The sequence below is a fragment of the Myxocyprinus asiaticus genome, chromosome 16, assembly GCF_019703515.2.
Source record: "Myxocyprinus asiaticus isolate MX2 ecotype Aquarium Trade chromosome 16, UBuf_Myxa_2, whole genome shotgun sequence".
NCBI classification, from domain to species: Eukaryota; Metazoa; Chordata; class Actinopteri; order Cypriniformes; family Catostomidae; genus Myxocyprinus; species Myxocyprinus asiaticus.
In genome coordinates, this window is record NC_059359.1 from 46,791,082 (window position 1) to 46,816,087 (window position 25,006).

A 25,006-nucleotide genomic window follows, 5' to 3' on the forward strand; every position below is an offset into this window, starting at 1 on the left:
GTTCCCTGAGCTGAACATTCTGCCCTTAGGCGGACACATTATATTATAGAATATTGTAACCCATGAAAGCAGGTGGAGAACACCAGATATAGTCCCTTTCATCTCTGGAGGTTTGCTTTCTTTGTCCTTTTCTGTTCTTAGGCATCTTAATACAGTATCTGTCACGTCTAGAATGCCACATTCTATGCTTCAAAAGATATTATGATCAAAAAGAGGAGCAAAGGAGCAGGCTCCCTGGGAAAGCAAATATCTCTCTCTCTCGCTCTCTCTCTCTGTCTGTCTGTCTCTCTCTCTCTCTCTCTCTCTCTCTCTCTCTTATCCTTCAATATCAAAACATTCTGTGGCAACCTTTGGCTCAGAGGAGCACACTTTTGCTCACTTCTTGTGGTGTCGCTCCTTAATCATGTCGGTCTCTCTGTTAGAGTCTATGGAGGGAATTTACTAAGAGTAAATTGCTCCTACTGATAGTGTTGTTTATTTGCTCTGGCTTTCTGCATTGCTTAGACACACGATGCACTAAAGTAATTATGCAAATCAGGTAATGTCACTAACCCAAACAAAAAAATATGTGTTGAATGCAATTTGCATGACACAAATCCCCATTTTGGGCCGGTTGTGCTAAGTTGTGGAGGATGCAGCAGACTCCCACGATATGGATTTCTAGACTAGGACTGCACAGCATCACTCCACCACTGTGATCGAAAAAACTGAAATGGCTCTTTAAAATGGTGATAATGCACTTGACTACACCACACGTCTGGAAATATACTAGATCTCTGCCAAAGCTCTGGGCTTTCCAGGTCTAGGTACACATTATGAGTTAGATCACTAGCCATTTAAGCCTTTCGGCCAAGCAGGCCAAGGCACACATAGTAATTTAGTTCATTAGTGTAACGCCATTCTGCCAGTGGCCAAGGCACATCTAGCTAGAATACACTCTGTGTGCATGGCTTTTCAGAGCAGCAGCAGTACACAAGTCTTTTCGATAGAACTGCTTGGTTGGGGTGTTGTGTTTCGTGTTTATGTGTTATGCATTTGTGCTTTGTTGGGCATTTGTATGTATGTCTATTTGTGCAACAACATGTCCTACATGCTTGATGCAGCACATCTTGCATTTTGTCTAATTATGCAGCAGCAGCATGTCCACATACTTAACTCAGTATGTCTGTGTATGTGCCAGCAGAAGCAAGTCTCTGTACTTGCTCTGCAGCAGCAGCGTAGCAGATCTAGTCCACCATGACCAATATCCTATCAATATGTCATACCCACATTAACATGCTAAATCTTTATGAGAGTTGACATGACTGAACAATAGTAAGCCTATTTTCAGTATTCTAACTCCCAAGTCATCAAATGCTGCCACTTGTGCAAGAACCCTGTGTGTCAGTATGTAAATGCTAAAAGCACCCCTCAGCGACTGTTTACAGATGCAGCAGGTAAGCTCAGGGCAGTCTCATATGGGAGGCATCACTGTCAATCTTCAGATATTATTCCTTGTGTTTTACTGTTTTATTATAATTATATTAGTGTAGTTATATGTTAATTATATATTAATGAAGTTATACTATCATTATACAGTAATATCAGTATTTTAGATCCCCTAAATCTAACCACTTTTCAACTATATTAAAGACATAACAGGCAGATAAATTTACAGACCCATCTAAAAAAACTAATACCCAGGTAATTTTAAACTATTATATAGATATTGTTGAGTGCCTAACACCACCCCTACCCTTAAACAAGTTCTCAGCAATATAAAAGATGAAACAAGCATAAAAGGACAGTTAACTGCCACTGTAACTGCTATCTTCATGTTTTTAATTGGTTGAGCAAGTATTAATGGAATCTGCGGACAGTTCACAGTTGCAATCCCGTCACTGGTACATTCTCATATTTCCTGAGCAATCTTCGTCTTATCAACCCTCAGTGAGTATTTCTCTTTGGACCCCTGGACTGTAGAGATGAGATATGCAGAGGAAATGAATCACAGCGCCCAATGCAATCAGAGCAGCAGCAGAAGAGAGCAGCCACACTTGCAGAGACACACAGTGATGTTTATAGACCTGTGATTCAACCAGGAGTATCATTTGTTCAGCAGCAAGGCAACTAGAGAAATGTCAATGCCAGTGACATAGGGGTGTTGTTTTCAAATATGATGTCAAATGGCTCAGCCACTGACACAAGGCTGTCTTAAATATGTAAAGATCCACACTAAATTATGTAGAGGAAAAAGGAAGTGTCCAACTTTCCCTGAAATCACCCTATTTTTATAGGAGAGAGACTGTACAATTAAGTGTGTAACAAGAAAAGACCAAATTTGTCTAAATAAGCCTTTACAAATACAATGCAGTTTCCAAAACTCTATTTTATACATTTATGGTTTAAAGCTGAAGCCATACGCCTAGACTGGTTGCCCAGGGGAATTTTCATAGCACCACAGAGACACAGTGTTTACAGTTTTGGGAAAATGAACCTATGAATGGCTTACTTATAGTTGTCTCTGCATATTAAGCTGGAATAGGAGAAAGTATTTTATCACTGACAAAGTTACACACTTCAGCTTAAAGGAATATTTATAAAATGTATTGTTGCGTCCCTGGATGTTAATTGGTCAATACAGCATTCACACAATGCTGAAATACACAATGTAGTAACAGCAATGAAGTAAAACACCTGTTCAACCTAGCTACTGTGCATATAACTCTGCACTCTCATAATGATTCATCCCTACAGTGACTTTTTGGCTTCATCACCAAAACGTCAACCGTTGACTACACCACACATCTGGAAATATACTAGATCTCTGTAAATATACTGATGCTGTATCTAACTCATTTCTGAGGATTTCAATACTTTACCAAAGGATACATTTTAAAATGGAAGGAACTGAAAATTCTGTCCTCATTTCCTCATTGCTTTATTTATTTATTGCTTTTTTTTTTTTTTTTTTTGCCATGGGACACAAAGGGAGTTTTAGAATGTCCAAGTTGTGGCTTAAAAAAAGCAATGTAAAAATGGTCATAAAAAATAATCCATGCTGTTATTGAGCTGTATTCCGGATATTCCAATGCCGTGTGATGGCTTACATTTAAAATTGATGGCCCAAGAAGCGTTACGACAAAGCTTTGATGTCAGTGGTGTCAAATGCTATTGGCTCTTGCGTGTCATGTGACCGACTGCAACATTCTAATGTTTGGATGTATATTTCGAATGAGATGTCACTGCTTTCATGTAGAGGAAGATTTACAGTGACTTAAACCTTCACTCTGTTCCTCACAAGAAGCTGTTGTGTGACTTCGGAAGTCTTTAAATGCAGTGTAAATCGTTTGGAATGACTTTTGTGATTTGCTGGAATAAATTATTGTGACTGTACTTGTATCTGTTTGTTAGGTTTTTATATTGTTAACTGGTTATATTGTTGTTATATTATTGGTTAGGTTTAGGCATAGGGTTGGGGCTAGGTGTTCAAAAACATCTGTAAGTCATTGCAAGATGTCTTTGTCATGAGACTGCCCTTTTACAGACCAACTATTAACCTTAGATTGCATGTCAAGAATCAAATATCTTATAGCGTAAAGATGCCACTTAAATCTAAAATCTCAAATATAAATGTTTGATCTAAATCTATATATTGTGTTAAACATTAACAGTAGAAAAAAAATTATAAGTTCACAAGTTTGCATATCCATATAATCCTTGAATATGATGAAGGTAAACATAATTGGATTGCTGTCCAAGATAGAGGGCTCAAAATTGAGACATGACTCGAGCACTAAAGGACTTCTGGTCTACTCTAGTGTAATGATTGACATGATTAGATGAACCAGCTCCTCCCGAACCTTCATTTGAACTCCATTATATACAGTTGTGCTCAAAAGTTTGCATACCCTTGGAGAACTGGTAATATATGTACCATTTTTAAAGAAAACATGAGTGAGCAGGCAAAACACATTTCTTTTATTTCTTATGGGATTCATATTCAACTGTAGGTTATAACAGAATGGGACAATCATAAAACAAAACATGGAAACAAAGACAAAAATGAAATGACCCCTGTTCAAAAGTCTCTATACCCTTAGTTCTTAATACTGTGTATTGCCCCCTTTATCATCAATGACAGCGTGCAGTCTTTTGTAATAGTTGTCTATGAGGCCCCAAATTCTTGCAGGTGGTATAGCTGCCCATTCGTCTTGGCAAAATGCCTCAAGGTCATGCAAAGTCTTTGGTCATCTTGCATGAACTGCACGTTTGAGATCTCCCCAGAGTGGCTCGATGATATTAAGGTCAGGAGACTGTGATGGCCACTCCAGAACCTTCACCTTTTTCTGCTGTAACCACTGGATGGTCAACTTGACCTTGTGCTTAGGGTCATTGTCGTGCTGGAAAGTCCAAGAGCATCCCATGCGCAGCTTTCGTGCAGAAGAATGCAAATTGTCTGATGTTATTTTCTGATAACATGCTGCATTCATCTTGCCATCAATTTTCACAAGATTCCCCATGCCTTTAGAGCTCACACACCCCCAAAACATCAGTGAGCCAACACCATGCTTCACAGTGGGGATGGTATTCTTTTCACTATTGGCCTTGTTGACCCCTCTCCAAACATAGCGCTTATGGTTGTGACCATAAAGCTCTATTTTGGTCTCGTCACTCCAAATTACAGTGTGCCAGAAGCTGTGAGGCGTGTCAAGGTGTTGTCGGGCATATTGTAATCAGGCTTTTTTTGTGGCATTGGTGCAGTAAAGGCTTCTTTCTGGCAACTCGACCATGCAGCTCATTTTTGTTCAAGTATCGTCGTATTGTGCTCCTTGAAACAACCACACCATCTTTTTCCAGAGCAGCCTGTATTTCTCCTGAGGTTACCTGTGGGTTTTTCTTTGTATCCTGAATAATTCTTCTGGCAGTTGTGGCTGAAATCTTTCTTGGTCTACCTGACCTTGGCTTGGTATCAAGAGATCCCCGAATTTTCCACTTCTTAATAAGTGATTGAACAGTACTGTCTGGCATTTTCAAGGTTTTGGAAATCTTTTTATATCCTTTTCCATCTTTATAAAGTTCCATTACCTTGTTACGCAGGTCTTTTGACAGTTCTTTTCTGCTCCCCATGGCTCAATATCTAGCCTGCTCAGTGCATCCATGTGAAAGCTAACAAACTCATTGACTATTTATACACAGACACTAATTGCAATTTAAAAAGCCACAGGTGTGGGAAATTAACCTTTAATTGCCATTTAAACCTGTGTGTGTCACCTTGTGTGTCTGTAACAAGGCCAAACATTCAAGGGCATGTAAACTTTTGATCAGGGCCATTTGGGTGATCTCTGTTATCATTATGATTTAAAAAGGAGCCAAACTGTATACAGTAATTTGGAAGTGCACATTCTTATGTGTTGGATACACCGCTGTTTTATACATGTGATGAATAAAGTTAATTTTGTTCTTAAAGCATCACATGGGTGTCTTGTGTCCAAATACCTTTATCTCTAGCTTTGATTCAGCAGATGTAGGCCTGCTGTGTTCTGGTCAGAGATTCTCAACATCTTTAAGCACTTTGTGTCTCTAGTTCTTTTCTTTGCCAGTTTATTCCTAACATAAAAGGTGTGTTAACATCAAAAAACATAAATGAACTGCAAAATTCTGGAAATTCAATCAGACTATAAAACAGAAGAATCAGAGTAAACATTTTGCAATTTAAAACTTTAGTAAAGTGTGTGTGTGTGTGTGTGTGTGTGTGTGTGTGTGTGTGTGTGTGTGTGTGTGTGTGTGTGTGTGTTGCTGTCATCAGCTGAAAAACAACAGATGACTTGTAATGCCAACAACGACCAAAAGATGGCTGTAGAGCTCCATTTATTGATGCCCTGGTTCTCTCTGTGTGTGTGTGTGTTTTCTGCATTGTGAGTGTGTTATTGTCTCACTCCTTCATTTCTGAGTGTGTGTGTTTAGCATTCTGTCTGATTTATTGATATTTTTGACAAATGTAAAAAAGCTCTGTGTTATAATCTCACCAGTTCATTTTTGTGTCTGTGTAAGTGTGTTTGTGTGTGAATGGGTGTGTATGTGCTGCACTGAGGATGTTTTAGAGTCTCACCCTGTAATTTCTGTCTGTTTGTTTTTTGTTTTTTCTGCATTGTGGCTGATTTATTGATTGTGTTTGACAAATAAAAAAAATAAAAAATTGCTCTGTTTTTGGTCTTTCCCATTCATTTTCAATGGTCTGTAAATTTTGACCATGAATAATAAAGGTGTCGCTATTTTTTACGACCACTTAGACTTATCGAATCAATCCCATTTTTTTATTATTATTATTATTATTATTATTATTTATGTATTTTCAGAAGGCAAATGGAAGAAAAGTCACTAAGTCTTGTACTGCTCAGATAAAGGAAACAATTTTTATTAAATGAGGAAAATATTTTCGGTCAAAAATGACCAAATACCTTAATAGGGATACTATTGTGGATTACTTGTAGAGACAAGGCACATCTTTAATACTTTAAACAGGTACACTATATTGCCAAAAGTATTCGCTCACCCATCCAAATAATTGAATTCAGGTGTTCCAATCACTTCCATGGTCACAGGTGTATAAAATGAAGCACCTTGGCATGCAGACTGCTTCTACAAACATTTGTGAAAGAATGGGCCACTCTCAGGAGCTCAGTGAATTCCAGCGTGGTACAGTGATAGGATGCCACCTGTGCAACAAGTCCAGTCGTGACATTTCCTCGCTACTAAATATTCCACAGTCAACTGTCAGTGGTATTATAACAAAGTGGAAGCGATTGGGAATGACAGCAACTCGTAACCACGTAAAATGACAGAGCGGGGTCAGTGGATGCTGAGGCGCATAGTGCGCAGAGGTCGCCAACTTTCTGCAGAGTCAATCGCTACAGACCTCCAAAGTTCATGTGGCCTTCAGATTAGCTCAAGAACAGTGCGTAGAGAGCTTCATGGAATGGGTTTCCATGGCCGAGCAGCTGCATCCAAGCCATACATCACCAAGTGCAATGCAAAGCGTCGGATGCAGTGGTGTAAAGCACGCCGCCACTGGACTCTAGAGCAGTGGAGACACGTTCTCTGGAGTGACGAATCACGCTTCTCCATCTGGCAATCTGATGGATGAGTCTGGGTTTGGCGGTTGCCAGGAGAACAGTACTTGTCTGACTGCATTGTGCCAACTGTGAAGTTTGGTGGAGGGGGGATTATGGTCTGGGGTTGTTTTTCAGGAGCTGGGCTTGGCCCCTTAGTTCCAGTGGAAGGAACTCTGAATGCTTCAGCATACCAAGAGATTTTGGACAATTCCATGCTCCCAACTTTGTGGGAACAGTTTGGGGATGGCCCCTTCCTGTTCCAACATGACTGCGCACCAGTGCACAAAGCAAGGTCCATAAAGACACGGATGAGCGAGTTTGGTGTGGAAGAACTTGACTGGCCTGCACAGAGTCCTGACCTCAACCCGACAGAGCACCTTTGGGATGAATTAGAGCGAAGACTGCGAGCCAGGCCTTCTCGTCCAACATCAGTGTCTGACCTCACAAATGCGCTTCTGGAAGAATGGTCAAAAATTCCCATAAACACACTCCTAAACCTTGTGGAAAGCCTTCCCAGAAGAGTTGAAGCTGTTATAGCTGCAAAGGGTGGGCCGACGTCATATTAAACCCTATGGATTAAGAATGGGATGTCACTTAAGTTCATATGCGTCTAAAGGCAGATGAGTGAATACTTTTGGCAATATAGTGTATATGGTATATATTTGTGTAGGCCGTAATCAAAGACATTTTGACAAGTCTAACAATAGACACCAAGAGACTACACACGCACGCACACACACAAACACATACACACAAATAATATATAATCACCTCTGCATTGTCCCTGTGGATGCTCTAAAATGCCTTTTCTTGTGCACATAAATTCTCTGTCTCGTCACACATATCCTTTGTAGTTCGCAACTTCTTTAGAGCTGCAAGACCTGATGTATGGCTTCACAGTGACTGTTTCCATCTGTGTCAGTATAATGAGAATGTGAATTAAAACGGACATCCACCTGCCCACTGCACTTCCAGCATCATTATCAAGGCCTTATGGGTAAGGCCTGGAGATGTTTGTTTTGGACTGATCTTCTTCACTACAAACGGATCTCTCGGTGGAATATCTCACAAAGAGAAACAATCTACACAGCACTGCACACTGGAAAACTCTGTCACTTTTATTAGTGCAGTTATTTAAAGAAAGCCTTAATATCACCCACTAGATTTATGGCTCAATACATTCTGTCTTTATCTCTTTTACCACAAGGCTCTTAGTGTTTAAAATACTTAAATTAAGAAAATATGTAATATATTACAATTTATTTAAAGTAGTTATATATTATTCAATAATAATAACAAGATATTAACTCATTAATAAATAATATATAACACATTTTTATATGTGAACAATTATTATTGTCAACCCTTCAACATTTCAATACCTGGGTGAACTAAGTTTAACACACGTTTTTTTTTATTTATTTATTTATTTATTTTATTAAAAGTTTTTATTGATTCCATATAACACACACACACACACACACACACACACACACACACACACACACACACACATATATATATATATATATATATATATATATATATATATATATATATATACATACATATATTAGAAAAAATAAATTGTGTGCCAAAAACAAAATTATGAATACCACATTTCAACATTAATGCAACAATAAAACCCTGAACTTCCCCCCAAACAAAACAAACAGAAAAAAGAAAAACATGTGCATTAACCCCACACACGACAGTGCCAACTGGCGTCAATCCCTCTAAACTCAAAGAGTCCATGTACGCCTACGAGAGCCCCCGCGACAACTTTGCCATCGGATTGCTCAATTTTACCTCACAAATTTGTAAAGCAAAATTACATAACATCAAATATTTTGTAAAACAAACCCCAGCCAATAGGCAGAATAAACACAAAGAACGTGTAGACTCATTCACCGAACTGTCTCAAAGGTGTGTTCCTTCACAAAACAAATTCCAGCCAATATATAGCCGTTCAGTTTCCTCGGTCAGACAAACGAATCTTCAGTGAGCCAGCTGATGAGTGCAGCAGATGACATAATAATTCCAATGTCCCACGAAAATACTCCACATATCATACTCCAGCCAACAGAAGGCATGAGCACAAGGAACTGACAGATTCATCCATAACTGTCCCGAAGTAATGTTATTTACAAAACAAGCTCCAACCGCTAGGCGGAACCAGCACAAAAGGAAACGAAACACGCATCCCGGTTCCTCAGATGTTCAAGAGTCAATTCACTCGGAGGCCGCATAAAAGAATATCCCATGATTTACACAGTCCGCCAACTTTATAAAAGACATCCTTTGTGTGGGCATGTAGATATGTTGCGGTCATCCGTTCATTGTAAAAGTGATCTTCCGTTAATGCAAAAGTTTCTTTAAGGAAAAGTGTTAATCCACAAAACAAAACAAACTCCAACCACTCGGCGGAGCCAACGCAAAAGGAAACAAAAATGGCACCCAGTTTCCTCCGAAAGCCAGAGTATGTACAGTGTCAATCCACTCACAAGAAAAACACCCAATGGTTTACTCACCCATTGTTTCAATAAAAGACATTGCCTGACTGGGACATGTAAATACTTTGCTGCCATCCTTGGTGTTTATTCTCAGTCTGGCCGGAAACATCAGAGCAAAAGTGATCTTCCACTGATGTAAGAGTTTCTTGCATTCCCTAAACTGATCGCGTTTCTCTCTTGTCGAGTTCGCAAAGTCCGGGAACAAGAAAATATTGTAATTCTTCCAAGAAAGCTTTCCTTTGCCCCTCGCCTGGTGCGACATGAGATCTTTATCGGATGATCTCAAAAATTTGGCCAGAATCGACCGGGGCCTTCCTCCCTCAGCAGATCTGTGAGCTGGGACTCTGTGAGCTCGCTCGATTTCCAGCTTGTGGCCTGGTATGTCGAGCAGACTCGGGAAAAGCTCCTCTAGGAATTTCATCATATCTCTGCCCTCCTCATGCTCAGGAATTCCATCAATTCGAATGTTATTCCTGCGGCTTCTATTCTCCAGATCTTCAAGCTTTTCAAGAACACGTTCCAAATCAACTTTGGTCACGGGAGGATTAGCGGCTAATTCCCTCTCTGATGACTCCAAATAATTAATTTGTTTTCCAACCTTTGTCACTCTTGTGACTAGCTCAGAGAATTTTTTTCCATCGCCGTAATCAATCGACGTATTACAGCGAGGTCCTCCAAGTCTGCAAGTACCTTTGTCAAAATCACCGACATGTTGGACAGTTGACGCTGGATTCCTTCTCCCGCCACGCCATCCAAATCGAGTCCCCGGTCCACAGGCCTGTCTGGGCTTTCATCTTGAACCCGTAAGTGTATTTTATTGTCTCCAGAGCCCGAGGATTTTGACTTCTTTGCCACGTTTACCCCAAACAGTAAATGTGTAACTGGGTGTATCGAATTTCACCAGATTATATCATGAAAATAATTAAAAGAATTAGCAAAGTGGGCAGAGCTGTCTCTCACATGTCTGCCCTTCGCATGGCGTCACTGTACTCTCAGTCTTTTGTTTTAATGTGAAATCATATTTAGTAGCTGCACAGAATCAAACAGATGAGTGGAGTTTAAATGCAGTTTAAATTTCTTCTTCACTACATTATAATTTAATTAGGAATAATGGGCCATTTCACTGTAATGTAGTCTCATACTTTTGAAGCTCTTTATACCTGAGGGCTGCTTTATGAGATGAGATATGAACACTAGAATATGTTGATTAAAATCCTTATTAATCCATTTACTGTGGTTCATTTTTAAAATTGATCCTGTTTTTTGAAGGTATTTCATAGCACATTAAGCCTCAGCTGTAGGAACTTAGATAGGAAAGTAAAGTACAGCATACTTGGTAATTGGTGAAATAGATACAATTTTAACTGCACACCATTTTTTAGGAGCTCAACTCAATTAAGCATGTTAGCAAAACAAAGCCAGAATATAAGAGGAAATGTGCACATAAGAGTCAGGAACAGGGTCACATGTGATGACTTGAGTTTCAGTAAAGATCAGTAACATCATGTGTTGGGTCTTTCAGCATTGTGGACGTTTATCAGTGAAGGTTTGGGAAGCTGGAAAGCATTTAACACACAAAAAATCTGATTCAATATTTTAGATCTGGAATTTGTCCTTTATTAATGGAGAGTAAGAAATGTTTTGTCAGATAACCTAAATAAGTCTTTCAAAATTGAAATGCACTTGTTTAGTTAAAGTAAAAAATAGTAATAAAAATAAAAATGTGTAACACATTGCATTTTAAATTCTTCTAATCAGATTGCAGTTACTGCCTTTCAAATTAAGTAATACATTTTTTAAGGACTTACTTAGGTTACACATTTCTAAACATTATTAGACTGCAGTCCATTAAGCACCGCTGTCTAATTGTCATTAGGTTGTTGAAAGGATTACATAATGGTTTTAAAAAAGTACCTTTTTTAGCATTCTTAGTGGTCTAATACCACTCCTCAATGTCAGATATAGCCAATCAAATCAAAGAATGTGGGACTCATAGAAGCTAAGCATGAATCTAGTTAATCCAGGCTCCCACAATGAGGGTGAAAAACTTGAGGGTAAGAAAATAATTTTGTGTAAGTATTTATTTATTTTTTTGCTAGCCAGCTAACACAGCAACGCAATCTCATGAAAATTCATACATATTTTACGAGTTGGCTATTTCATATGATTTTGTACGATTTTGTTCATATAAATTCACAGATGTGTAATGCGCAAGTAAGCGCAAGTTCCATGCACGCGGCATTAAGGACATGCTTATTAATATTATTCCCTTACCCAAACCCCTTATCTAAACCTAACCGATCAGTAGAGTGTGTAAACATGATAGGAAGCTGTTGTGAGTGACAGAAGCAAGTAATTGTCGCGTATTAGATGGAAACGATGTCCAGCGACGTCGCTGGCTGTAGTAAAAGTCATACGAATTCATATGAGTGCAGTTGTATGATATCATACGATATAGCCAAATTTAGAAAATTTTTACGAATCGTCATGAGAATGTGTTGAACACAGTCATGTTATTTGACAGATACATCAATAATGAAAAGAAAGTCAGATTTGAGACAGCACAAAAAAGAAAGTTAAGCTGACTAAAACAGGCACATTGCTAGCAGGCACAGTGGTAGTCTTGTATTGTGTGAATGATAATAATAATAATAATAATAATAATAAAACATATCTTTTGAAAGCATAAATTATAAACTGCATGTGGTGCTAAGTCTATGACTTGTGTGCGACAGTAAACAAGAAGGAAAATATAGACATTATTTTGAATTTGTTGAGTGGAAAAACGAAAACTTTTCTCTGAAAAGTGTTTAAGTAAATAGTAATGTGATTACTTTTTTGATTAAGTAATCATTGAAGTAATCTTATATAAAAATAACAACTTAACTTGATTACAAATTTAGAAAAGTGATTTTTTATTTGTAGTGGATTACTTACTGGATTTGAGTAATTTACCCGAAGCTGAGTATAGTATGTCTGATTTAACCTAACTACATTAGTTACACTAATGAAAGCATTTTTTAAGGATCAGAACAAGTAGAAATAGGTCATTACGCTAACAACTGCACATTTTCACTCTTTACAGTGTATTCTGTCCAAATGTTTTGATACTAGCCAATTTGAGATGTATAAAGAAACACAATGGCAAGCAAAACACAATCATTCTGTGAAGAAAAAAAAAAAAAAGAAGCCTTCTTTGTGTTGGTGCAGATATGATATAACTGCAGGATAGTGTAAATGAAACTATAAGCTTAGGTCTCTATAATAATATTTAGGCTATTTTATGCAGAAACGCTGAAATAATATCCTTCGTACCATCTGCAGATCACAGTGCTCATTTACAGAGGTTTGAAGGGAACATCTATCATATTTGGAACAAATAAATGAATGACACTAGAAAAACAATATACTGTCTTGTGAGACAACTCCTCTTTTAAGTCATTCGATCATATCTGCTCTTTAAAATAATCATAATCTTTCCTTTTAAATGTCAACCCTACATATTTATTTATTTAGCAGACATTCTATCTACATGACATGCAAATGAGGAATGCCACATGTAAGCAACTCATATTATAATTAACAAGCAGGATAAATAACATTTTAAGCCCTACACATTTTGTGTTTATAAGTCTTTTCTGTCATGATACCCACTGTAAGGTTGTTTTACAAAACAGGTAAATCACTTCCTCAATGTGTGTTTATCAGGGCGGATCTATTTTTTTCTTCTTCTAGTATTTGTCTGAGAGTTGGAGCAGATCATTTATTTGTTTCATTGATATTCTCCTGTCATGTGTAAGGACAACAGTGATGTGAGTGCAGCTGTGATTGCAGGGAGTGTGATTGTAGTGTGCAGTAAATTAATCAAAAAACAGATTAAAGTACTGCAATCTGTGAGCACTTCAGCATGATCAAAGCATTAGACAATCAATCCACACAATCTCAAATCAACTGTAATGTATTCACATCACACATAACAGACATGACAGTGATGCAGACAGAATGAGAGCAGATTACTAGAGAAATTACTGATTTAAGTCACCTCTTGCTTGAGGGATTATTAGGTTGGTTTAGTGTCAATAGTCAAAACCACCATCTGTAGACTGATATAAGACAAAGTACTGTTTTTATAAACAACATTCTGAAAAATATGGCTGCTTTGCATCATGAACAATAAACAATCATATGTTATAGAAGGCATCAATGTAATCTCATTAGTTTTCATAATTATATTTAATTAAGAATGGTTCTAGCATGCACATATTTTAGATTTTAAGAATCTGATATGTGCAATATCTACTGTACATATGGGTGACTTAAAAATGTAAACACGTTAACACATGTACTGTACATTAGCGCATCATTAGAGATGTTCCAGTGTTATCATTAACAAAAACCGTCTGTCTGTTTGTCACTTGGAGTCTACAGTAGATTGTGTTATTGCTAGCTTTATTTCTGGAGCACTGGTTTAGTCAACCTGGACTCATAGAATCACGAACAATACCTTTGTTGTACATGGCTTATTGTACATATTGTCGCCATTTCCTGGTGAAATGAATACACTTGGAGACGTTTTTGTACACTAAGGTTTGTGCAATGCTTTAACTTTTTTTTTTTTTCAGAGCAACCTTATTTACACCCAGAGATATATAATGTCAAATCAGAAGTACATTTTTGGCTCTGTTTTTTTTCTTTTTCTAGCAGTTTTTTAAGGCCCAGGTATACTTATTTTTTGCACGTTCTGGATTGGCTAGCGCCTGGTCGACCGCGTTGCCTTTGTGAGTATACTCTTCTGACCTTGAGCGAATACGAATACGTTTGACGCATTCCCACTACAGTTTCTTTGTGATACTCTTTTAGAACAGTCAATATTAGGCGCATGCATCAGTGACACGCACAGCTGAGGACCACATGACCGGGTCAAGAAAATCTAGGCGGCACGCTGTCAAGCCGCGCGGCTGTGCTGATGATGCAATTTGTTTCACACATACTGTGTGAAGTGGACATGTCCACAATGTGGACACCCAAAGTATACTTTGGCCTTTAGGCTGAGAGTCACAGAATGTATCATAATCTATATCATTAAACAATTTGAAACGTTTTCTTAACAGTGATACCAGACTTGACACTCCTTGGGTTTTTTTTTTTGTTTTGTTTGTTTGTTTGTTTGTTTGTTTTTTTGTCGAATTATAAATTGTGGCAAAATGTCTCTTGCTTATCATAAAGCAGGAAGTGGGAACCGGGTGAACAACCACGAAGACTTTTAAGTAGACACAACATAAAACTGCTTTTCAGCATAACCAATCCTTGATGCACACACACAGCTCCGTGTGCTCTCTCACTCCATTGGCTTTCCAGCCCAACATGTGGAACACACATGTTTAGCGGCTGCATGCATCTCTCTCTCTCTCGAACTGGTGTCTCCGGCTCTTCTCTATCCCCCTCTCGGCTGATGGGGGTACTCAAGTCCGAGTCAAGCGTTCAATTTTAATGAACTTGGACTTGTCACGGACTCGAATGCCTTTTTACTCGGATTTGACTCGTACTCGAGCCTTTCGGGCTGGGGATTTTTTTCCGAGTCCGGCCGAGTCCATGGCATTTGTGATGCAATGAAAAACAAACAAATAAACAAACAAATAACGTAACATAGGGTGACCATACGTCCTCTTTTCCCCAAACATGTTTGCATCCGGCCAGGATTCCAAAATTGAAAATACAATGAAGAACACAAGTGAGGGGAGAAGTATCTATTCATCTATTATCCATACTAAATATAATGCGAAAAGAAAGAAACGTCAGCCCAAGGTGAGTTCGATCTTGACTTTAGGGAAGTAGGCAACACCTGGACACAACACAGCAGGAGGACTGAAAAGTGTGAAGTGTAGTACTGTAGTATATAAATATTTTTTAATGGTATCTGATCTTTTATGTTTTTATTTTATGTTTTTGTATTTAATTATATGGGCATTAAATGTTTAATATTACTATTTATTAAATGTATTAAACACATTAAATGTATTTACTTAATTACATTAAAAGTATTTCACCCATATTTTTAGATAGAAATAAACTAAATTGAATGGACAAATTGAAAATGAAGTATAAATAAAAACTAAATTAAAATTCAAAATAATAATAACTCTGGTTGTAATGACTAACACAGCTTTCACTTTCTTTGGTGTATGTTTGAGTGGAGGGGAAAAAGCAACAAATCAGAATCAGAATCAGAATGAGCTTTATTGCTAAGTATGCTTACACATACAATGAATTTGTCTTGGTGACAGGAGCTTCCAGTGTACAACCATACAAAAACAGCAGCAAGACATAGATAATAATAAAAATAAAAATAATTATACACATACGTACAGACACACACACATGTACACACACAGACACACACATACATACATACATACACACATACACATATGTAGTGCAATCTAATTCAAATCTGTTATCTGTTATGTACAGTGCAAATACAAATCTGTTATGTACAGTACAATTTTTTTTTTTTTTTAGAGGAATGAAATGGCAGAAGAGGTTGGATGTGTTGGATAAATATAAAAAAAGTTTAAACTGTGTATTGCACATAATTGAAATGTCAGCAGAATGCAATAAGAATTGCGTTGAAGGACAGTTTTGTCTTCATACACCTAAAGCATATGCTTTCATTCTGAAACCACTTTGAAGTTTGTTCAGATACTAATCATTTGTTTTTTGCATTTATATTGATAGATAGATAGATTCATGAACAGATTCATTCAGACTCGACTCGGACTCGGCCTGTTATGGGCTCAGTCTTAAATCCGACTTGGCCCCTTTTGGACTCAGACTCGACTCAGACTCAGTTGTTTAAAGACTCGGACTTGACTAAGGTGGACTCAAACCCAACACTACAGCTACGCTCTCCTTTTCGTCACATACCCCCAATGTCTGATTCAGGCCGGGGAACCAACCGGCCTGACTTACTCCCCCCCATTCTTGGAGGTTGCCTTTACCACTGTTCCGCTGCTGGCTGGTCTTCCCCACCTCCTAAGAACATGAGTAAGATGAGGGGAAGGAGAGGGGACAGAGAAAGAGAGAGCGGGAGAGCCTGAGAGAGAGAGAGAGAGAGAGAGAGAGAGAGAGAGAGAGAAAGAAAAAGAGAAAAGAGAAAAGGGAAAGAAAAAAAATTCTGTTTCCCGACCACATGCCAGTCAGTCACAGCGGTTCTCAGCGATGCCGGGTGATGGTACTGGACCCCTCAGCCGTACCTTTATGCCGGCAGCTGGCACACTGCTCCAGCACCACCGAGTCGAGCACTCCCTCGTCATCGTGATCCTCCATCAGCTGCGAGGGCTCTCTGATGGCGCGTCTTCCTCCAACTCCAGGTTTCGGCACCACTTTGGCATAAAGTCTCTTGCTTATCATAAAGGAGGAAGCGGGAACCAGGTAAACAACCACAAAGACTTTTAATTAGACACAACATAAAACAGCTTTTCAGCATAACCAAACATTGATGCACACACACAGCTCCGTGTGCTCTCTCACTCCGTTGGCTTTCCAGCCCAACACACGGAATGCACGTTTAGTGGCTGCATGCATCTCTCTCTCTCTCTCTCTCTCTCTCTCTCTCTCTCTCTCTCAAACTGGCATCTCCGGCTTCTCTTTATCCCCCTCCCGGCTGATTGGGGTAACTAAGTGCCAGGTGTCCATCCTTACGGCCCAGCCATGCCCTCCTCCTCGTCACATAAGCCTTTAATTTTGTGAACGTCACTGAAACAGGAAATCTTTAAAAACACCTTCAGTGCTTAAAGGGTTAAACAGTGATTGTCAGTTCAATTGGAATTACATTAGAACCATTTACTCTTGAAATGCATCATACATTTTGACTAGTACAAAACAGCACAATGCACAAATGACAGATATTTTCATGTTTTATTATCGATTACTGTTTTGAGATAAAATGAGATTTCTTTATTAATATCTCTCTCTCTCTCTCTCTCTCTCTCTCTCTCTCTCTCTCTCTCTCTCACTCACTTTCTCTCTCTCTCTCTCTCTCTGCCCCTATGGTTTTGCCTCATCAGCAGTCGTAGTCTACATGTTCAGCCAGCTGATTTGTCAAGGGTAACACCAAAAGATTCTGATAGGCACTTGGCAAATCACCCAGTTGATCTAAAATATTGACCGGCCACAAAAAGTCATTACACACAATAATAGCAGGCAAGACCTTGAGTGTGACTTAATTAGGTTTCAAATGCCATCAAATGTGTTTGCAGGGGCACAAAAAGACCATGTGTTTAAAATGTGTGAAACTTCTTTGCAAATGGCACCAATTTTTCTTGCAACTTACCTTAATATCTCTGTTGATCATGAGCATTATTTGTCATTGTACTGGTATAAGATGGTATTATTTTGCATGTTGAATTTTGCATGCTGTCAATTTAAATTTCAGTTTTGGAGATTAGTCAGGATTAGGCTTAAACAGATTTGTGTGTTCCTGCCACAGTTTATGTCATAGTAATCATATGAAGGGGGCAAAACATATCCCTTTTTCTTTTTTTTTCTTTTTTTTTTTTTACCAATATACAGATTCTTTCTAAAAAAGGTTATTTCTAAAATGAAATACCAGCATATGAGTTACCTTTCCAGCAAAAGAGCAATGATATCAAACATGCTTGTCTGTTTCAAATCTTCCTGTGGATGTTTATTGATAATTCAACATGATATCATTAGTATTCATGGGTATTTGTGAGTAAAGTGCAGGTCCATTATACATTTTTAATGTTTCTATAAACACTAATATATAAATGTATGGACAGAACTGAACATATTATTCTGATCAACTGGACATATTTTATATAAATCATGTAGAAATACATAAATACTGATCTGAATAATCTACTACAACATTCTACTATAACCTGAATAAGTGAGAATCTTTACAAACAATGTTTGGACTGCTTTTTAAAACCAATTTATGACTGTAATTGTTTACAAATGGTTCATACATTTTATTAGCTTAAAAAAAAAAAGGGTAACATTTTACATTAATGTTCTCTTTGTTAAGGGTTTATTAATGGGTTCATTAATGACTAGTAAGCCATTTACAAATGCACTATAAATATTTGATATGCAGCTATAAATGCTTAATAAATACACTCATTCATACGTTATTAATCAAAAACATAAAATGCCCTAATTCATGATCTGTGTCACAATGCAGCAAAAGAATTGACTCTGTATGACTGAGATTAAAGAGACCAGTTTTCATCCACTTTTTGTTTATATTCATAACTGTTATGATATCATATTATATAATAAAGCCTGATGACCATTAAACCACACTGAACTTTATGTATAGTTTTCTAATGTTGGCGACTCCATAAGAAATTCTTGATTTGTGTTAATTTTACATTAAAGTTGTTTTTATTTAGCATTTAGCATAGCATTTATAACATGTGAGGTTAAATGACTCACTATTTGGCACACAATCTGAAGTATTACATGAAAACTGACATTTTTATTAATGTTTTTATAACCACACAATAATTTATAATGCATTTGTAATTGAATTACTAGTCAGGAATGAGCCCCTTTATAACCCCTCAATAAAGGGAATATTAATGTAAAGTCTTACCAAAAACTGAATTCAGAGGACTTTCCTTTTATTACTTCCATCTGGATGTCATTTGTACATAAATATGCCATTTAAAAGATCTGATAATGTTCCTCCTTCATTCACTGATCATTGAGAGTCCCGCCATTGGATTGTGTCTGATTATTGTCTGATTGGGATTGTATTCTGATTATTGCAATCTTCAGAGGATTCATAGATAGCGGGCAGTGGTAGCTCAGCGGTTAAGGCTCTGGGTTACTGATCACAAGGTCGGGGGTTCAAGCCCCAGCACCGCCAAGATGCCACTGTTGGGCCCTTGAGCAAGGCCCTTAACCCTATCTGCTCCAGGGGTGCCGTATCATGGCTGACCCTGCACTCTGACCCCAGCCTAGCTGGGATATGTGAAAAAGAAGAATTTCACCGTATATGTGCAAAATGTATAATGTGTGATAAATAAAGAAAATTATAATTATAGATTAATACATGTGCACGATTGCTTATATTTTAGAAGTTGTCAACACATTGACATTGTATGTTCACTGTCTATTAGCACAATTTATGTATAAATACCTATGAATACAAAGCCTGGTTCTGCAAACATTGACAACCAAGCCTATTTTTCTTTTCGATGTATTACAGGCTTTGGTGTCCTCACAATTAAGACTATATAGGCTACTGCTATGAAGCAACATTACTAAGTGGTTGCAATTCTAATATTATTTTTTCCTAGTATAAATCAATTAATTTTAAAGTAATAGCTATAAATAATATGTTATTAAAAACTAAAGAAAGGAGAGCATGAGAAGATCATCTCTCAATTCTCCTACCAAGCTGTTTGGGTTTACAATTAGGTTGCTTGGCTCACAGTTATTTGTCAAAAAGCATTTTGTATTAAAAGTCTGATAATGAATTTGGCTTCTTTCCCAGAAAACGAAGATCTCCACGTATGATAAGATGTGGGAGTTCATGAGCAGTCGCAGGCATTCGGTGATGGTGAAGAGCATCGAGGAGGGAATTGAGCGGGTGCTAACCTCAGATTACGCCTTCCTCATGGAGTCCACCACCATTGAATTCGTCACCCAACGCAACTGCAATCTCACACAGATTGGAGGCCTCATTGACTCCAAGGCCTACGGAGTTGGCACACCAATGGGTAAGACTGATTATTCCACATTTGAAATTCATCTTTTCACATATCAAGTAGTTATGTTCACTGAGCAGTTCACTGAGGACTAAAACTGGATAACTGTTTGATAGACAAAATTCATTCTGCACCTATTCTGTTTTGTTTTAAATCTTTTTATCTTGTTTAGGCATTCTACGGTCAAATATTTGTAACCACTAAACTGTATAATGATCATTGTCTAAGGCAACCAATCTCATAGTTTCATCTCTCTTGTATCACTCTTTCTTTTCACATAGTAAAATAATTTTAGCTCAAATCTATATTTTATGTCGATTAATTTATATATTTGGCAAGTTATTTAATTGTGATAGGGTTGTACCATGTTGGGGTTCATTTTGAGGTAATGCACGGTAGACATTGGTTTTAAAATGTGATTGATATCAAAAATTTACCTAAAGCTAACCTTGTCTGAGGTTTAAATAATGAGACACCATGACTCAAAGCTCCAAAATGGTGATTGCTAATTTCTGTTGTCAATCAATATTTACACCAATGATTGAAACGATGCTTCTGGAAATACTGACATTATTGATCTAATCAATAATCAGTCACTGCCATTTGCCAAGAACTGAAAAAATGTGCATAACCAAAACTCTCCGGAATACTATCTTCCACAAAAATAAGTCATTACTACCTCAAGAAAACATGAATCATTGAACAGACTGATTGAAATGAGAGACGCGGTCGTTTATGAACACTGACATTGAAGTGTATTCTCCTCAAAGTGTGTTTCTCTCACACTGCAGCGTTGACTCAAATCTTCATATCATCTTGATTAATGACTGTCTGGCTCGGTCAGTGAAGGTGAACCGGTTGAGGTTAGTGTCTCTGAACGGCACTCAGTGTCTCTTCAGCGGCTCAGCGAATCTGCAGAAATGCGGATCCCGAGGCATACGTGTGTGAAATAGACAAATGGATGAGATAAATAAATGAAAAGAGAATCCATGAGGCGTTTCCCCTCCTGCGCATAAGATTATCAGTCTCAGTGGCAGATTGTCTTAATCCTGTTATACATTCAGAGGCAGAAATGGGGGATAGAGTCCCTGCTAAGGCTTGAGTCTGAAAACATCCAGAATTATACATGATACTGCTGTAAGACATCTGAACACAATGACCCTATAAACACTTGCCTTATCACAGGTTTGTAGAAAGGGAAATAGGGTTTCTATGTTTTCTTTCACATTAGAGGCAGTTTATGAGCTGTGTACAAATAATGCACAGAATACGTTTGATACCAGGCTGGGATAAATAGTCAAATCTAATGTTATTATTCCTGAGATTATTCTTTTTTTTATTTGTAATTTATATACAGTGGGTTCCAAAAGTCTGAGACTACACTGAAGCTGGGATTCTAAAACAATTTTACACACAACAATGAACTACGTTTTGAAAATGGAATTTAAAACAAAGGGGAACACTTTGCGGTAATGTTCCCTTTGATAATGCGTTATTTTATGACTAATAATTGATTTACAAATGCGTTATAAATCATTGATATGCACTTATAACAACATGAGTAAAAATGGTGACTTTCATGCAATACCTCCCAAATAGTGAGCCATTTTACCTCACGTTATACATGCTTAATATCACTTATTCAACATTAGTAAGTTATAAAAATGTATCAAAATGTAAAGTTGTCAGCTATGAAGCATTTATTGAGCAGCTGCCAACATTAGAAACCTGTAAAAAAAAAAAAAAAATTCAGTATGATTTAATGATCATCAGGCTTTGTTTTGTTATATATGCTGTGAATGAGCGTGATGACCCGAAATGTTTTTTTTGCAGAGGATTTAACTAGGACTAGGCAAAACCATTCTTTTTTACATCAACGTGACAAAGAAAATGTCAGCTCAAGTGAGTCAAGGCATTACAGTAATGAATATAAACACAAAGCAAAATGTAGCAAAATGACATAATCCCTTCTTTTAATCTCAATATAATAGCTGATTTTTTTCTGTAATGTGACAAATAAAAAATAATTTTAAAATAACTTATTTTAATTTTTGATTAAAATAAGTATGAATATGTGTATTTATAAAGCATTGATATACTTTTTATTTATATTTATATACTTTTTATACTTATTAAACATTTATAAACGATACATGTAAGTTAAATCACTCTCTATTTGGCAAGTATTGCATGAAAGTCACTCTTTTTTATTCACATTGTTATAAGTATAAATGATTTATAAAGCATGTGTAAATGACTTATGAGTTATTAATCAATCCCTTTATAAACCCTTAATGAAAGGAATGAAAAGTCTTACCAAACAAAGAAACACTAGGATATAACATTAATAAAAATGTAAGTTCTTTGCACTATTTTTAGGTCACCAATCAAATAAGCAGATCTGTGACTTTGGCAGTGTTAACTCATTAGTACAAAAGTTCATGCTGGATAACATAATCATCGGGTTTTGTCCACGCTGGCTTGAGTGCATGCTATCATTAAAGCAAAAGTCAGGCATACCAATTTCTGAAATTTAAGTACATTTTTCAATTAAACTTTTGAATTTTAAATTATTATGATGATAATATAATTTGTATTTTGTATTTATTTATTTATTTTTTGCATGAAATTAGAAAAAAGCAAAACAGATGCATTTTCACTAGTGGTCTCAACAGTAGTGGCTTGTGACCACAGATATAGGTGGGGCAGATCTTGCGATGTTTCAGTGACGTAACTTTTTACAGGTCTGAAGTCAGCAAAAATATTGCCAAATTTGACTTTCACGGACATTTAAATATATTTTATCCACGATTTACCTCCATACACCGGCGAGTCTGATGTGTGACCGGCGAGTGCACACACCTCGTACATCATCGTGAACATCTCTTAATCAGAGATCTTATTCATCTCTGATTTGGTCGCAATATTACAAAACGTCTGTGTGAATGTAAGAATCCCATCTGTATGAATGTAAGAGCTGCTTTTAACTCATGAAGAATACACAGAATACACAGAAAGCAACCAAAGCATATTAGTGTATAAGACATTATGTGTACATCAGGGATGGGCAACTTTGAAGGGGGCGAGGGCCGACATATTTTCTTTTTTCTACCAAGGGACCGGATTACAAATCCGCACTCTAACAATGTTCACCCCTTTACTCAATTTCCTCATTATTGTGGGTAATCTATGCACAACTAATGCAATGTTCTTTTAAAGATTTTGTTACCTGTATTAACATTTTTATTTAACAATATTTATAAAAACTAATATAATTATTTTGTAACTTGTATTTTTACTAAAACATGCCATTCACATGTACAAATTCATGTTCAACTGACAAGCAATATACTTCAGACTTTCATTTTCAAGAAAATGTATCTCATTTGCATTGTCTACATTTGCAACAGACAAACACACAAATGAACAGACAACATTTTCAACCCCACCTTATAAAACAGTGTATAGGTATAAGTTAAAATCTAAATATTATCATCAGTAACAATACTGGATACAAGAACATAACATTTATGTGCATTAATACAAAACATTTCAGCACCACAACATACACGCTCGGACCGAATAGTCCGTGCGTCAGAGAACATTCTCTCTATTCTCAAGACTTTTCAACAATCAGTCAGGCATCTCAATCATGCATTTCTTCAAAGTTTCTCCCTCTTATAACAGCTTTTTACATTTTCACAAGCATAAGCGAAACAGCATCAGATGTCTTTGGTGATTCCCACACTGTCACGGATTTCATAAAAACTTTTATGCCTTTTACCCTTGTATTTAATTTACCCTTTACATCTGTGAGGAGAGCAGCTCTGGTGTATGTATCTCTCATACTGTACACCTCTTTTATCACTTGATCAATGGTGTATTTGCGAATCAAATTGAAATCTTTAATGACAGATTTCGTATCCAGGCAAACAAAAGACATGGGTTCCACCTGCGTACATTAACAATAGCGCGAACTATGTGGCTGACAAGCTGAGGTAAAATTTAGCTCAATTTACCTTATAAATGATGAGCAAGTGTAAGTTGTTGCATGCTAGAATCCTAGAGTGATCAGCAGGTCTGCTAAGAACAAGCGAACTCTTCTGGTCAATAGTTGTAATAGCATCATAAATTGAATGCAATCTTTACATAATCCTTTTTTCAAAAAAATAAAAGCAATCCTCAGTCTTGTCGACAGGCCGTATTCAACAATACAGAGCCGCATCCCACAGCACAGCACAATTAAAAAATTGAATTTTGGTGACAAACATGGCGGCGCGGTCGTACAGTGACGTCACATGAAACAGGTCAATAGGTTATGAATAACCAAAGTCTTTTTAGCAAGTCAGTTCACTCGGCGGCCATCTTTGGAATGCTCTCGGGCAGTTATTTTTCTATGTATACAAGTGCAGCTCCTATCTACTTGAATGGGAAAAGACCGAAATCTCCAAAATGGATGGTCAAGATTATGATCAAAGAATATATTTTCCCGGCTTGTATAGCTAATGCGCATGCATGTTCTTTAGTTGATTGACAGCCAATGTCTGTATCTAAAAGGTTATTGGTTCTTTTGCATGTAAGGTGAGACTTCCTTTTCTACATCCGTTGACCGTTCCAATTTCTCCCATTTTAATAGAAGTGATCTGTCTCTGTATAACCA

At 37.2% G+C, this 25,006-nt stretch overlaps 1 protein-coding gene across 1 annotated transcript in view; it reads left to right on the top strand.

The window, feature by feature from the left end:
- Nucleotides 1–25,006, top strand: part of LOC127453870 (glutamate receptor ionotropic, kainate 2-like) — a 335,184-nt gene that overhangs the window by 270,129 nt on the left and 40,049 nt on the right. The window contains exon 14 of the mRNA XM_051720611.1: nucleotides 20,133–20,358. Within this exon, the coding sequence (XP_051576571.1) occupies nucleotides 20,133–20,358 (226 nt within the window). The remainder of the gene's footprint in view (nucleotides 1–20,132; nucleotides 20,359–25,006) is intronic.